This window comes from Mastigoproctus giganteus, chromosome 11 (assembly GCF_048544385.1).
Source record: "Mastigoproctus giganteus isolate SK-2022 chromosome 11, ASM4854438v1, whole genome shotgun sequence".
In the NCBI taxonomy this organism is placed as follows: domain Eukaryota; kingdom Metazoa; phylum Arthropoda; class Arachnida; order Uropygi; family Thelyphonidae; genus Mastigoproctus; species Mastigoproctus giganteus.
The window spans coordinates 35320682-35337286 of NC_143585.1; the positions used below are offsets into that span (position 1 = coordinate 35320682).

The following is a 16605-nucleotide window of genomic DNA, read 5'->3' on the forward strand; positions in this document are numbered from 1 at the left end:
AGGACACTAATGACAGTATGCTGCTGCAACAGGATCTAGAAAAGTTGAGCAGATGGGCTGAGAGGTGGCAAATGAAGTTTAACATTGACAAATGTAAAGTACTACATATGGGAAGCAGTAACCCCAGAGTGACATATCAACTCTGTGGTACTACACTGACAGTGGTAGAGAACGAAAATTACCTGGGGGTAATTGTTCAGGCAGATATGAAGTTTTCTGAGCAGTGGAGATGGTCTGCAAGAGTTGCTCATGGCATCTTGTCAATGATATACAGGAATTTTTCTAGCAGGGATAAGGAGGTGATTATCCCCTTGTATAAGGCAATGGTCAGGCCACACCTTGAGTACTGTATACAGGTCTGGAGGCCTCATTTTAAGAAGAATGTAGAGCTGTTTTAATAAGTACAGAGAAGGGCAACAAGATTAGTGAATGGAACAAAGGGTTGCTCTTATGAAGAAAGGCTTAAATTTCGAAAATTACAGTGTCTGGAGACTAGGCACCTGCGAGGTGATCTGATTGAGGTGTATAAAGCCTTGAATGGTTTTAGCATGCTCAGTGCTGATGGGATTCTTCCTCTTGCTCAGAATAGTCACCTGTGAGGGCATAAATTCAAATTGAGGAAAGACAGATGTAGGATAGATGTGCGGAAGTTTGCCTTTAGCCAGCAGGTAGTTGGTTGGTGGAACAGACTTCCATCTTTTGTTGTTGAAGTTGATAGCCTAAATAAATTTAAGGCTGAGCTGGACAGGTATTTGGAACGAACGAGGGGTGAAATGGGAGCAGTTTTTTTTGTTGATGCTACATAAGCTTGCTATCTTGCATCATATGCCTGCCTCTACTAATGCTAATGCTTGAACGTCTTCACTAATGATATATTTTTTTTATTTTTTTTTTTAGGAGCATTGGCGACTAAGGTTACGTTATTCTGTGTATATTGTCTATAAATTGCGCGTGTTCTGTAGTTGATTTTCTGTTTTGCTGGACGAAAAACTTGAGTTTCTGGGAGAAAAAACTACGCTACCCTCATCCGAGCAACTTAGCCACATTGTGAAAAGGACCCATAAAAATTCTCCCCATCATTGACTAGATTCAAACTCGGGTCTTTTCCACCTGGTGTGGGGAGCAGGGCGATTCTATCAACTGTGCTACCTACAAGAGCTTCAGTAGTCATATCATGAAAACCTTCCCCTCCTACCAACGTAGCAAGTTCTACTGTTGCACCGATTTTGTTTTATGCTGGTTCGACCGTATTTCCTGAATGAACTGACTCTTGCCATACATTTAACATTTACGGTTTTACTTATTTCACCGAAAAAGTTATGATTCTGATATAGTCCACAATTGAGAAATGTTTCCCTGCCTGCATTACTTCAATAGATTCGGAGTGAATTTTTTCCAAGATCAATTGTAAAGATTTTCTGATGTTGCGGATATAATGCCTTGAACTAATGGCTGAATGAAAAAAGTTGTATTAACTCAGTACAACTGTGGTGGTAGGAACATAACTTCAATGTTTGAATGACTTAAATATTTTGGATGGCCTGGTGCACTATCCAAAACTTAAAAACTAGATTTTTTAACAAGCATGAGTTCAATATCTATCTAATCTATCTAATATCTAATCTCAATGATGTCCATTTCCACTTGCAGTCTTCCAAACCCCATGTACTTTTTCTGACTGAATTTCAGTTATCAGTTGATTCAACTACTGCTCATCTCAGATGTCCAAATTATTTGCTGTATGATTCCTTTCGACTCAAAGGTGGTACTTGTGCATATGTCCGTTCTGATATTCCCTGTCAGAGACTTGGCAATTTGGAATCTCCTCTCTTTGATCTTCTCTGGCTTAAAATCTCTCTACCTCATTGTGTAAAATTCATCTGTTGTCTCTACCGTTCTCCCAACTCCACTAATCACTTGGAGCTCTTTGACTTCCTCTCTTTGCAACTTGACTTTCTCCAGTCCAACTTTCCTAACAGTGAGGTAATTTTCCTTGGAGATTTTAACGTTCACAACTCCAGCTGGCTTCCGTTTTCTAGTCACACCGACCCAGCAGGTCGAGATGCTGAGGCTTTTGCAATTACTAATGACCTAGCACAGATTGTTCATTTACCTACAAGAATACCGGACAATCCTAATCATACAGCCAATACGCTTGATCTTTTTCTCACAAACAACCCTTTAAGTACAAGGTTGAAGTGAGAGGTCCTTTAGGCACTTCAGATCACAACTTGGTAATTGTCTCTTCTCCAATGGAACCTTTATCTCATGGCTATTCCCAACCTCGTATTGTTTGGCATTACAAGAATGCAAAATGGGATGACCTGCGAGACTTCTTTTCTTCTTTTCCTTGGTCTGATTACTGTTTCAAAACTTCTGATGTCAACGTTTGCTCAGATCGTGTCAGTGAAATTATTCTTGCAGGAATGGAATCCTTTATCCCACACTCCACTTTAAAATCTCGTCCTTTATCTAAACCTTGGTTTTCCAATAAATGTGCTAAGGCTGTCCAAGAGAAGAACGTTGCATATCGTAATTGGCTTGTTTCTAATTCTTCAGTTTCATTTTCTGCCTACACCAAAGCTCGCAACAATTGTAAAGCAGTTATTAATCAGTCCAAATTAGAGTTTGAACAGGCTAAGAGTAGAAAACTTGATTCTTGCCCTAATGGTAGCCGAGCATTCTGGTCTCTTGCCAAAGCTATTGGCCGCAACGTTTGCCCATCTCTGCTCCCACCTCTGTCCAAACCAGATGGTTCTGTTGTCACTTCAGCCAAGGATAAAGCTGACCTGCTAGCATCCCATTTTTCTTCGAGCTCATGTATTAATGATCTTGGTAAAACACCTCCCACCATTCCTAACACGCTCCATTCAATGCCTCCTGTGGTCTTCCGTCAAAAGGATATCAGAAGGATTTTGATGAATCTTGATGCTAAAAAAGCTCCAGGTCCTGAAGGTATTTCTCCACTTGTTCTCAAAACCTGTGCTCCTGAACTTACTCCTATTCTTTGCCGCCTTTTTTCACTTTCTTATTCCAAAGGTGTTTTTCCTTCTGCTTGGAAATTTGCTCATATCCAGCCAGTTCCTAAAAAGGGTGACAAATCCCTCCCATCCAATTATCCATAAGCCAGAATATCACTGGTGATATTCTGGCTTATGTTACCCATTTATGGACTAATTCAATGGAAAGGTTCGGTGAAACACAAGTAGTTGCTCTTGACATCTCAAAGGCTTTTGATCGTGTTTGGCATAAAGGTCTTCTAAACAAGCTTCCATCTTATGGTTTGCCAACTGTTTTTAGTAATTGGTTATCCAGTTTTCTCTCTGATCGCTCACTGAGGGTGATGGTAGATGGCTCTCTGTCTTCTAACTTCTCCACTAATGCCTGTGTCCCCCAAGGTTCAGTTCTTTCCCCCACTCTTTTCCTCTTGTATATCAATGACCTTCTTCCATTGACTGGAAATCCTATCCATAGTTTTGCCGATGATAGCACATTGCATTCAACTTTCCATTTTGAGAAACCTTGTCCAGCTCAATCAGCTTCAAGTTCTCGAAAATCTGCTACCAATTCCTTAAATGCCGATCTTCAGGTAATTCTCCAGTGGGGCAAAGACAACTTAGTTGATTTCAACCCTTCTAAAACTCAATCTTGTCTTATATCTCGCAAAAAGGATTCTTCTGCTCCTATGCTTATCTTTAGTGACACTCCGATTTCTAGGCAAAATGATATATCTCTTTTGGGGATTAACCTGACTTCTAATCTCTCTTGGCACAAGCACATTACAAATATTGCTTCCTCTGCATCTAAAAACTTGGTTTTCTCTTTCGCTCTCGGCGTTACTTTTCTCCCAAACAGCTGCTCACTCTGTATAAATCGCAAATCCGCTCTGCCATGGAATATTGTTCCCACATCTGGGGTGGTGCCCCCAAAACCTCTCTCAGGCTTCTTGATTCCATTCAGAAGAGGGCAGTTAGGTTAATTAATGATTCATCTCTAACAGAGTCTCTCCACTCGCTTTCTCATAGACGCACTGTTTCTGCTGCATGCCTCTTCTACAGATACTTCCATGGGCACTGTTCTTCTGAATTGGCTTCTATAATTCCCGCTCTCTCTTTCAAAACAGTCCGAACACGTGCCGCCACCAGTCAACATCCATTTACTGTCCAACTTCAAACCCACAGAACCAACTTTTCATCTTCCTCATTTATTCATTCAACTGCTGTTTTCTGGAACAACCTTCCTTCATATGTATTTCCTGAAAATTACAATCTACAGAAGTTCAAGTCCAATATCAACAAATATCTTCTTTCGTCTTCTCAACCTCCAACCCAAGCACGGTACTAAGTACTATAGGTTATAATACCTCTCGTGTTTGGGGTTCTCATAAAAAAAAAAAAATATAGCACGTAACACAGGGATTTCCCAACAACAAAAAAAAAAAAAAAAAAAAAAATACAGGGATTTCTCAATAATCTTTTTTTTGACTAGCGAGTCAACAGCGGGGATTCAAAAAGAGTGGAAATGTTGAAAAATTACATCCAACATAATAGCAGGGTTTTCCCCACTCAAAAACACCGTTATTTGAAGTTTACCAAAATTCTCTAACCGTGTAGAGCGAAACTGTGTTATATAAGTACCGTGTTGTGCGAGGATTGGCACAATTTATCAATCATGTTAGAGCGAAACCATGTTGTAGAAGTACCATGTTATACAGGGGTTGCCTGTACATGAATTTCTTTCAATTTAAGTGGTTAGGTAACCTGTGCAAAATGTTCTTCAAATATTACATTAGTCAAAATAACCAATTTTAAAAAAATTCTCTCATAAATAATTTGAATATTTGAACATAATTTCCTACTCACATCACAGTTTTTTTATTTTGCTAATTATGACATTAATATTTTATTCTTTTTTAGATTTACAAGAATCAGAAGACAGCACAGAAGTTGATCATGTGAGGAAAATAAACATTACATATTCACTTTGGGAAGATGGTGCTATAAATGACAATTCCACCAATCTTATTGACTATACTATTGTTCTCACTGTAAATGAGAATGACACTTTTCTCAGCATAATGGAAATAGCTCAGAAGCTTGACAGCAGATTTCGGTACCTTTTTTGTTTCATAATTTTTTCAATATGAATCTTTCTTTCATAAATTATTGCAAAGTGAGGTACAACTTTTTCATCAGTTTTTTTGGCATTGTTCATGAGTAGAAAAAAAAAAAAAAGAAAAAAGAAAATATAAGCTTTGATAAGGCTTTTCTTTCACTGAGAAATGTTTCAACATTTTGCATCCTGCTGAAATAATTTTCAAAATGCATGTGATGTCAAGAAGCTGATGATTGAGTAATCAATGGCATGCTTTTTTTATGCACATAGTATAATTCTCTGTCTTCATAGTTTTTAGTCAAAATATCTTTGTAAAAATGGGTAAAGTATAGGGAAAATTATGCAAATTCATGTATTGTTTAACCAGTGTGCTTGAACTCTATATTTTACTGCTCCTTGTAAAAGTGTTCTCCATCTTATGTTACTCATTGAAAATATGAGGGTTGTTTGAAAAGTAAGGTTAGATGCTTTGATTTATTACCAATTGCTTACTGGTAATAAATATGCCAAATATAAATATTATTATTATTAGCTATGTGGCATAAGGAAGCCTGAGGCTTCCTTACGCCATACAGCTAAAATAATAATAACCCTGAAAATAAGCCTCAAAAAATTCCCGAGTTACCCTGAGAGAGAGAGAGAGAGAGAGAGAGAGGGAGGGGAGTCAAAATTAGAAGAGAATCACCAAGAAAGAGAAGAATGATGATATCCAGCTCAAGACCCTGGGTGTGCCAAGCCCATACTCACCAAATGTGAGCCTGTGGGGTTAAACTAAAAGCACTTTTAGTTCAATGGAATGGAAAGGTTCGGTGAAACACAAGTAGTTGCTCTTGGCATCTCAAAGGCTTTCGATCGTGTTTGACATAAAGTTCTTCTAAACAAGCTTCCATCTTATGGTTTGCCAACTGTTTTTAGTAATTGGTTATCCAGTTTTCTCTCTGATCGCTCACTGAGGGTGATGGTAGATGGCTCTCTGTCTTCTAACTTCTCCACTAATACCGGTGTCTCCCAAGGTTCAGTTCTTTCCCCCACTCTTTTCCTCTTGTATATTAATGACCTTCTTCCATTGACTGGAAATCCTATCCATAGTTTTGCCGATGATAGCACATTGCATTCCACTTTCCATTTTGAGAAACCTTGTCCTGCTCAATCAGCTTCAACTTCTTGAAAATCTGCTACCAATTCCTTAAATGCCGATCTTCAGGTAATTCTCCAGTGGGGCAAAGACAACTTAGTTGATTTCAACCCTTCTAAAACTCAGTCTTGTCTTATATCTCGCAAAAAGGATTCTTCTGCTCCTATGCTTATCTTTAGTGACACTCCGATTTCTAGGCAAAATAATATATCTCTTTTGGGGATTACCCTGACTTCTAATCTCTCTTGGCACAAGCACATTACAAATATTGCTTCTTCTGCATCTAAAAAACTTGGTTTTCTCTTTCACTCTCGGCGTTACTTTTCTTCCAAACAGCTGCTCACGCTGTATAAATCACAAATCTGCCCTGCCATGGAATATTGTTCTCACATCTGGGATGGTGCCCCCAAAACCTTTCTCAGGCTTCTTGATTCCATTCATTAGAGGGCAATTAGGTTAATTAATGACTCATCTCTAACAGAGTCTCTTCACTCGCTGTCTCATAGACAGCGAGTGCAGAGACTCTTCTACAGATACTTCCATGGGCACCGTTCTTCTGAATTGGCTTCTATAATTCCCGCTCTCTCTTTCAAAACAATCCGAACACATGCCGCCACCAGCCAACATCCATTTACTGTCCAACTTCAAACTCACAGAACCAACTTTTCATCTTCCTCATTTATTCATTCAACTGCTGTTTTCTGGAACAACCTTCCTTCATACGTATTTCCTGAAAATTACAGTCCAATGTCAACAAATATCTTCTTTCGTCTTCTCAACCTCCAACCCAAGCACGGTACTAAGTACTATAGGTTCTAACACCTCTCGTGTTTGGGGTTTACATAAAAAAAAACAAAAAACTTTAGTATGAACATTTTAATAAAGGCATTTTAGTGTAAATGTACTATAGCTATGTAAAATATATCACAAAGGATCACATCACAGGAACTATAATTTTATGCATTATACATTGCACTGTGTTGGGATTAGATAGAATGTTCAAAATACTCCTTCACTTCCAATGCAGTGTAGTGCAGGGGTGGCCAAATTTTCCTGCAGCATGCTACACACTATGTTGGTAATATATCACTTGAATCAATAACCAAAACTACCAGAATCAATATTCCTCACCCACAATGATGTGTGCCTGGCTACTGAATATTTTTACTATGAAGAGGAATTTAATTAAAGTTCTTGTAAATAAAAAAAAAAAAAAACCAATTTTACATTTATACAATAAATTTAATTAAAGTAGGAAAATGAATAAATGTTCATCCTCACAGAATTGATGTTGTGAGAAGCTCACTAGCACCGCCACTTACTTGCACTAAATTAACACTAAAAGGCAGAAAATGTAAGCCAATAAAAAAGGTTCCCATCACATTGAAACCTGGGTTATAATTTCTGACAATAAAAGAATTTAAACCATATATCAGTGGTTCACACACTTTATTGATACTGACATATGTACGCACCACAAATAATTAGACACCTTAGAATTTTGTAATTATTTTACACCCCACCCTCTGTTCTATATATTTAAGTTGATGGTAAATGCAACAGTATGCACCTTCCTTTGTTTCGGGCCAGCAATATGCAAACAAGAATAAGAGAGAGGGAAGATGTGCAATACTAGATACAAGCTTAACCAAGGCTATTAGAAATTGACTAGGTCAGCACAAGCTTTCAACACATTCTTAAGAGAAAGAATGTGTTCAGAGCTCACCAACCTCCAAGCATAAACATATGAAAAAATAAATGTCGTAAATTTTTTTATGTAGTAATCAATAATTATATTTTAATCAATCAATTATATCAATATATGCAGTGAAAGGAAATCACAATGAAAGCAATGCCAATAAGTAAGGTTAGATGCTTTGAGGAAGTTACATGAATAAAAGCACATGTAATGTTCTTTTCCACTTGTTACTTCTTGATTTACCAACACCTTTTTTGACATTAGGTGTATCAGTATGAGATGTTCCATGACATTTGTGTTATTATTTATAATGGTAACTGATTGATAGGCCTATATATGTAATTAACAACTTATCTTGAACATTTAAGAATTTATTGCTTAATTATTTTTTTTTTATTTATTTATTTTTTGGTTCTATCAAAGGTTTGAAGCAAAAAAATATTATATGTGGGACTTTTTTGTACATACCATTTCTGGAAGAGTTAACAGCATCGACCAAAATACTTACTGGATGTTATATATTCAAAATCCTTTAAACTCAAAACCAATGCTTGCTGTAAAAGGTATTTAAATTTATATATTTTTCAAGAAATATCCTTCATTTTGAGTTAAAAATTCCTATTTAGATAGATATATAGATTTTTTTTTTAATTTTTTTTATTTAAAACTTGAACAGTAGATATATTTTCAACAACTATTTACATTCTATGTACAAAAGCAAAAAAAGGAAAAATAAAACTTTTTAGAATGAAATACAAACATTTCAACATTTCAATTTCAGGAATTAAGAAAACAGTTTCTTGGCATTGGATCATTCTCATATTAAATGTCACACGTTGAAGGTGATGGTTTTTTTTTTTTTTTTTGGTAGTTGTTGGCGCATAGGCTTCTGTGGCCATAATGCACCTTCCAAGGTTTTTGCAGTACTTTGACCCAAGCCCGAGGCGGGAATCGAACCCGCAACCTTTGGGTTGCCAGGCAGGCACTTTACCCACCCGGCTAGCCCAATCGGCCGATCAGTGAAGCTGAAGAGGTGACTGCCACTGTTCCATTCGCTGTTAAGATGATCTACAGATAGATAGATTTTTTTTTTTTTAATTTAAACATGAACAGTAGATACATTTTTCAACAAAATCTATTTACATTTTATGTACAAATTGAAAAAATATATATAAAGAAAGAAAACTTTGGATATATAAAAAAAAACATTTCTACATTTGAATTTCGGGAATTCAGACAGTTTATTGGCATTGGATCAGTCTCATATTAAATGCACACCTTGAAAGTGATGGACTCTTCAGTGATGCTTCAGTGAACGCCCTGTTCCATTCACTATTAAGGTCATTTACAGTTTCAGCTCTTTTACAGTGGAATTTGAGTAGAAGTCTGCTCTGCAACTTCCTCCGTAGGCTCCACTTCAGATGTTGTGCCAATGTGTTAACAGGAGGCACATTGCCACTGCTTCTTGTGTGCTTCAAGTAGAAGTTGTAAATGATGACCTTGGCAGCAATGAATAGGAAGTTGCACCTGTTGTGTGCTGTCTGCTCAGAGTGAAGAAGGTACCAATAGTCCTCCAGAGTGTGGGTGTGGTTGCAGCAAGCTTTGCAGCATCTAAAGTGTATTTGACCAGTTCCTTGTTCACAGGGCATGACAGGTATGTGTGTTCCAGGGTACCTGGCGTGGCGCAGAAGAGGCAGGCAATAGTTTGAGGTGCGTAACCCAAAGATTTGAAGCTTTACTGGGGTGGGAAGGATGTTGTGCCACAGTCTCCACTGGATGTCTGCATCCGATTTGGAACATTTCGTCCTGTATGGAAGGTTCCACTGAAAGTTAGATGGTGGCTTGTGGTGAGTGGAGAGGGGTACAGGGATAGCTTTGCAGGTGGATGACGGGAAAATCGTGGTTGTATGGCGAGACATGATTAATTGATAGACTTTTTTGGAGGGTGCAGGAAACAAAGGTACTGTGTCTTCCGGTAATGTGATGACGAAGGTTGGTGTAGGTGAGGATCCGGTCATATTTCCAATTCCTTTAGCTGTAGTGATGTCTGGAAGAGCTTGTGTGATCGCTGATTTTAGATGTCTGTGTTGCTCCTTTACATTTATGGTTTTAATGGGCCTTCTGATCCTTTCCATTCAAGGCTTGGTGTCAGGAGGTCGCCTATGGTTCTTATTCCTGCCCAGTTCCACGTAGGAAACAAGAGAATATCATCATTTGCAGGGTCTATTATTCTTTTATTGTAGAAGAGCGGTTCTGGAAGTATTCCGGGAAGGGATGTTCTCTCAAGAGTATGGTGAAGGTTTAGCTTTTTCCAGTGGTACAGTGAGTCTTTATAAAACGGCGGTAGTTTGCACTGCACTCCCATCTGCACTCTCTGAGCAGTGCAGACAGGCTGCAAGAGTAGCTCATGGTGTCTTATCAATGATATACAGGAATTTTTCTAGCAGGGATAAGGAGGTGATTATTCCCTTGTATAAGGCAATGGTCAGGCCACACCTTGAGTACTGTATACAGGTCTGGAGGCCTCATTTCAAGAAGGATGTAGAGCTGCTGGTACGAGTACAGAGAAGGGCAACAAGGTTAATGAATGGAACAAACGGTTGCTCTTACAAAGAAAGGTTTAAGTTTTGCAAATTAGTGTCTGGAGACTAGGCACCGGCGAGGTGATCTGATAGAGGTGTATAAAGCCTTGAATGGTTTGAGCATGCTCAATGCTGATGGGATACTGCCTCTTGCTCAGAATAATCACCTGAGAGGACATAAATTCAAATTGAGGAAAGACAGATGTAGTATAGATGTCCGGAAATTTGCCTTTAGCCAGCGGGTAGTTGGTTGGTGGAACAGACTTCCATCCCTTGTCATGGAAGTTGATAGCCTAAATAAATTTAAGGCTCAGCTGGACAGGTATTTTGAACGAACGGAGGGGTGAAGTGGAAGGTTTTTTTTTTTTTTTTTTTTTTTTTCTGGCTGATGCTGCATAAGCTTGCTTTCTTGCATCACATGCCTTTACTAATGCTAATGCTATGGTTCTTATTCCTGCCCAGTTCCACGTAGGAAAGAAGAGAATATCATCATTTGCAGAGTCTGTTATTCTTTTATTGTAGAAGAGCGGTTTTGAAAGTATTCCAGGAAGGGATGTTCTCTCAAGAGTATGGTGAAGGGTTAGCTTTTTCCAGTGGTACAGTGAGTGTTTATAAAATGGTGGTAGTTTGAGTGGTGCTATATCCATTCTCAACATTGTTGAAAGAGATAGTCCTCTAGTGGCTGTTGCTAGTAGTTTATCCATAGTGATGGAATGTGGGTATTTTGTTTGCAGCATCTTAAGAAGAAAGGTGATCCGGAATGCTGTGAGTTTGTCGTCAAGAGAGACCAACCCTTGACTAAGTGGCTGGCTAAGTTTGGAGCAAGACATCCAGTTGGTTTTGTTCCAAAGAAAGCTTTGGACAGATGCCTGGGATTTAGTGGAGGAAGTCAACAGGTGGAGTGAGGATTTTGAAGGTGTGCCATAGAATGCTTGCCGCCATATGATTGACCACAAGCAGTCTCTCTCTCTCAGCGAAGATGTGGCACACACACTTCTCCATTTCCCGAGTACTTTGTTGAAACAACTCAGCAATTCGGGCCAGTTCTTCTGGGAGAAAAGGATGGTATTGCCAAGGTACATAGGTATTTCTGTCCCTCGCTGGACCATGTGCATTGGATGGGGGAGTCGGTTCTGGTTTTCCAGCCCACAGGCTGCTGGTCTTACAGTGGTTGAGTTTTGCACCTAATGCTTGAGCATAGAGATCATGAGCCTTTTGAATGGCTTCAAATTCACTCTCGTGGTGTATTGCAATTGTGACGTCATCTGCGTATGCTGAGTAGGTTATCTTTAGGTGGGGTTCTGGTAGCAGCGTTCGTCGGGATTGTATACTGGTGGCAGTTTTATTAAGGAATGGTTCTATGGCAATTGTGTAGAGTTGTCCAGAGAGTGGGCAGCCTTGTTTTATCCCTCTGTAATACAGAAAGTGGCAGGTGAGTTGGTTATTCAGTTTCAAGCAGAATATGGCTTACTTGTATAGCAGATGGATTGTTCCGATGATGCAGGGTCCAAATCCAAAGGCTTTCAAGGTTTGAAAAAGGTAGCTGTGTTCAACGCTGTCGAATGCTTATTTTTTTTTTATTTACGCATGAACAGTAGATACATTAATTTCAACAACAACTATTTACAGTCTATGTACAAAAGCAAAAAAGAAAAGTAAAGAAACCTTTTAGAAAGAAATATAAACGTTTCAACATTTCAATTTCACAGAATTAAGAACACAGTTTTTTGGCACTGGGTCAGTCTCATATTTCACACATTGAAGGTGATGGACTCTTCAGTGATATTGAAGAGGTGACCGCCACTGTTCCACTCGCTGTTAAGATGATCCACAGTTTCTGGTCTTTTGCAGTGGAATTCGAGTAGAAGTCTGCTCTGCAACTTCCTCCGTAGACTCCACTTGAGATTTTGCGCTGACATGTCGACAGGAGGCACGTTGTCACTGCTTCTCGTGTGCTTCAAGTAGAAGTTGTAAATGACAGCTTTGGCGGCAACGAATAAGAAGTTGCAGGTAGTGTGTGCTGTCTGCTCTGAGTGGAGCAGGTACCAGTAGTCCTCTGGAGTGTGGGCATGGTTGCAAACAAGCTCTGCTGCATCCAGGGCATATTTGATCAGTTCCCTGTTCACTGGGCATGCCAGGTATGTGTGTTCCATGGTACCTGGAATGGCGCAGAAAAGGCAGTAGTTTGAGGTGCATAACCTGAAATGGTGGGAAGAATGTTGTGCCACAGTCTCCACTGGATGTCTGCATCCGATTTGGAACATTTCGTCCTGTACGGAAGGTTCCACTGAAAGTTAGGTGGTGGCTTGTGGTGAGTGGAGAGGAGGGTACAGGGATAGTTTGGTAGGTGGATGACGGGAAAATCGTGGTTGTATGGCATGATTAATTGATAGACTTTTTTGGAGGGTGCAGGAGACAAAGGTACTGTGTCTTCTGGTAATGTGATCATGAAGGTTGGTGTAGGTGAGGATCCGGTCACATTTCCAATCCCTTTAGCTGTAGTGATGTCTGGAAGAGCTTGTGTGATCGCTGATTTTAAATGTCTGTGTTGCTCCTCTGCATTTAACTGGCAGGTTCTCGGAACTTTTCCATTCTAGGTGGGGGGTCAGGAGGTCAGCTATGGTCCTAATTCCTGCCCAGTTCCACGTAGGAAGAACAAAGTGGTCATCAGTTGTGGGGTCTGTTATTCGTTTATTGTAGAAGAACGGTTCTGAGAGTATTGCGGGAAGCGATATTCCCTCAAGAGTGTGGCAAAGGTTAAGCTTCTTCCAGCAGTGCAGTGCAGTGCGTCTTTATAGAAGAAAGACAGTTTTAGGGGTGTTGGTGCCATGTCCATTCTTAAGATTGTTGACAGAGAGAGCCCTCTTGTGGCTGTTGCTAGTAGTTTAACGGTGGTTGTAAAATATGAGTATTTCATTTGCAATGTCTTTAGAAGAAAGGTGATCCTGAAGGCTGTGATTTTGTCTTCAAGAGAGACCAGCCCCTGACCCCCGTGAGTGAGTGGCTGGCAGAGTTTAGAGAAGGACATCCAGTTGGTTTTTTTCCAAAGGAAGCTTCGGGTAGATGCTTGGATTTGGTGGAGGAAGTCACTAGGCGGATTGAGAACTTTGAGGGTGTGCCAGAGAATGCTTGCCACCAGCTGATTGACCACAAGCACTCTCCCTCTCAACGAAGCTGTAGCGCACACTCTTCTCCATTTCCCAAGTACCCTGTTGAAACGGCTCAGCAATTCAGGCCAGTTCTTTTGGTAGAAAAGGAGGGTATTGCCTAGATTCACACCTAGATATTTCTGTCCCTTGCTAGACCATGTGCATTGGATGGGGGAGTCAGTTCTGCTTTTCCAGTTGCCAGCCCAGAGACTGCTGGTCTTACAGTGGTTCAGTTTGGCACCTGATGCTTGGGCATAGAGATCATGAGCCTTTTGGATGTTTTCAAACTCACTATCATGGTGAATTACAATTGTGACGTCATCAGCGTATGCTGAGTAGGTTATTTTAAGGTGAGGCTCTGGTAGCAGTGTTCGTCAGGATTATAGATTGGTCGCAATTTTATTGAGGAAAGGCTCAATGGTAATTGTGTTCAACTACCCAGAAAGTGGGCAGCCTTGTTTTATCCCTCTGGAGTAAGGAAGGTTGTGGGTAAGCTGGTTATTGACTTTCAAGCAGAATTTGGCATCCTTGAATAGCAGATGGATATTTCAGATGATGTAGGGTCCATATCCAATTGCTTTCAGCATTTCAAGCAGATGGCAGTGTTCAACTCTGTCGAATGCCTTTTCCTGGTGAAGGCTAATCAGTGCTAGAAATTCCTGTTGGCTGTTTGCAATGGAGAGAAGGTCACGGATCAGATGAAGATTGTTGTGTATTGATCTTCCTGGTACTGAGTATGTCTGTTGGTGACCGATGATATCAGGAAGGGTGGATTTTAGTCTATTGGCGATGGCCTTTGAAAATATTTTGCAATCTGTGTTCATTAAAGATATTGGGCACCAGTTTTGTAGGTTTGTGCGATCTCCTTTCTTGGGTATCAGTCGTGTGACAGAAGTAGTGACGGAATCTGGTAGACCGTGGAACTGTGCTTCTTCAAACATTTGTAAGAGAAGCATTCCAAGTTGATTCCAGAAGGTTTGGAAGAATTCTGAAGTTAGTCCGTCCAGACCTGGAGATTTGTTTTTGGGAAGTGCTTTGCACACTGCTGTAAGTTCTTTTAGGGTGATTGGTTTCTCTATACTGTGTTGGACTGTTGGGGGTTTTTTTTTCAGTCCCGAAAGGATTTCCTCAGTTGCCTTTGTAGAGGTTTCTTGGGAACTGTATATTTCTTGATAGAATCTGGTTACTTCAGAGAAGATTTGCTCCGGGTTTTCAGTAATGTTTCCGTCTTGGAGCTGAATGGCAGTGATGGTGTTTGCTTTGTATCGTCTGCGTTCTAATGAGAAAGTGTTTGGTTGGAGAGTCTGAAAGAGTTATATGGTCATGTCTTGATCTCAGTAGGGTGCCTTTGGCTGTGTGTTCCAAGTGAGTTTGAATGGTCTGTAGTGTTGACTGATGGGCCAGACTATCAGGTGGTAGTTGCTTCAGTCTTTGCTCAAGTTGGTAGAGGTCAATAGCATTAGCATTAGTAGAGGCATATGATGCAAGAAAGCAAGCTTATGCAGCATCAGCCGAAAAAAAAAAAAAAAAAACCCACTTCCACTTCACCCCTCCGTTCATTCGAAATACCTGTCCAGCTGAGCCTTAAATTTATTTAGGCTATCAACTTCCATGACAAGGGATGGAAGTCTGTTCCACCAACCAACTACCCGCTGGCTAAAGGCAAATTTCCGCACGTCTATCCTACATCTATCAAGTGGGTATCCTTATGAGAGGATACCCACTTGTGAACTAGCAGGTAGTACATATGCAAATGGATGCCAAGTTCACTTAGAGCATCGTACCCACAAATGTGGCTACGATGCTCTAAGTGACACCTTGTCCCAGGACCAGAGGGAAGGAAACTTATCGGAATGCAGGTGACCCTAGGCAGTAAGGACCACCTGCCAAATGATCTCAGCTGAGCTGGCCTGGGACCTCCCATCTTGTCAAAGCAGGGGCCAAAGTGGTGTATTAAGATCCCCCTTTCTGAGTTTCCATGGGTTGCAGCACATGGCTCCAGATGCCGGATTCTAATGATGTACCCCTGGAACCAAGGTATGGGCACTGGATCCCAGTGATGCTAATCTGGACGCCCAGCTACATCACTGGGAGGTCCTCTCGCCATGTACAGGTGCCCATGTCAAGGGGATTCTTATAATTTAATGTAATGAATGTCAGGTCTTGTATTGATGGCCATTATAATCTCAAACAACATGCCTCATACTGCATGATAGAAGAAATGAGGAAAACGCCCTGGAAGATAAACATAGTTTTTGCTACTTCAAGACTCCATTAATTAAAGTAGTGGTACTGCACTGGGTGATGAGTGTCACATAACAAGTAATGAAATTTTACATCTGTACTCTTAATTATGGATCACTCCATATAATATCAGGATAGCTGTATTTTGTTATACAGTATATTAAAAACTTTACAAATGTTAATAATATAAGAAGTAATAGTGTTAATAGTATAAGAAGTATTAAATTTTACATATTGTTTCTTTACAGGTGTTTCTCAACTGATGCCTAGAAACAATGATCATTTCATTTTCTGGTATAAATTTGTATTTGATTCAGGTGCAGCAGATGACCACACAACATCATAATAGACACCATTTTACAAATTTTTAAATGTAAAAATAGAATTCTCTACTACTAATCATTTCTGCATATTGTTAAATGATTCTGCCTCATCTAACTGCAAACTATGTCCGATAACAGCATATGTTATTGCAGTTCGTAATAAAAATGTAAATGCACAAGGCACAATATGAGATACGATTAAATCAATTCTTTACACCACTATTGTAGTTTAATTTTATGAGCAAACTATGGTATACATGTATTTACACCGATATTGTATAGTTATTTCGTGCTCATATCAAATTATGCCTTGTACATTTACATTTTTATTAAGGTATTATTCTGTACACCTTTTGGC

General features: G+C 39.7%; 1 protein-coding gene across 1 annotated transcript in view; it reads left to right on the forward strand.

Annotated features, from left to right (window-relative positions):
• Positions 1-16270, forward strand: part of LOC150077897 (uncharacterized protein CG3556-like) — a 36786-nt gene extending 20516 nt beyond the window's left edge. The window contains exons 5-7 of the mRNA XM_090384397.1: positions 4917-5112; positions 8373-8512; positions 16173-16270. Coding sequence (XP_090240523.1) covers positions 4917-5112; positions 8373-8512; positions 16173-16270 — 434 coding nt within the window. The remainder of the gene's footprint in view (positions 1-4916; positions 5113-8372; positions 8513-16172) is intronic.
• The last annotated feature ends 335 nt before the right edge of the window (positions 16271-16605 follow it).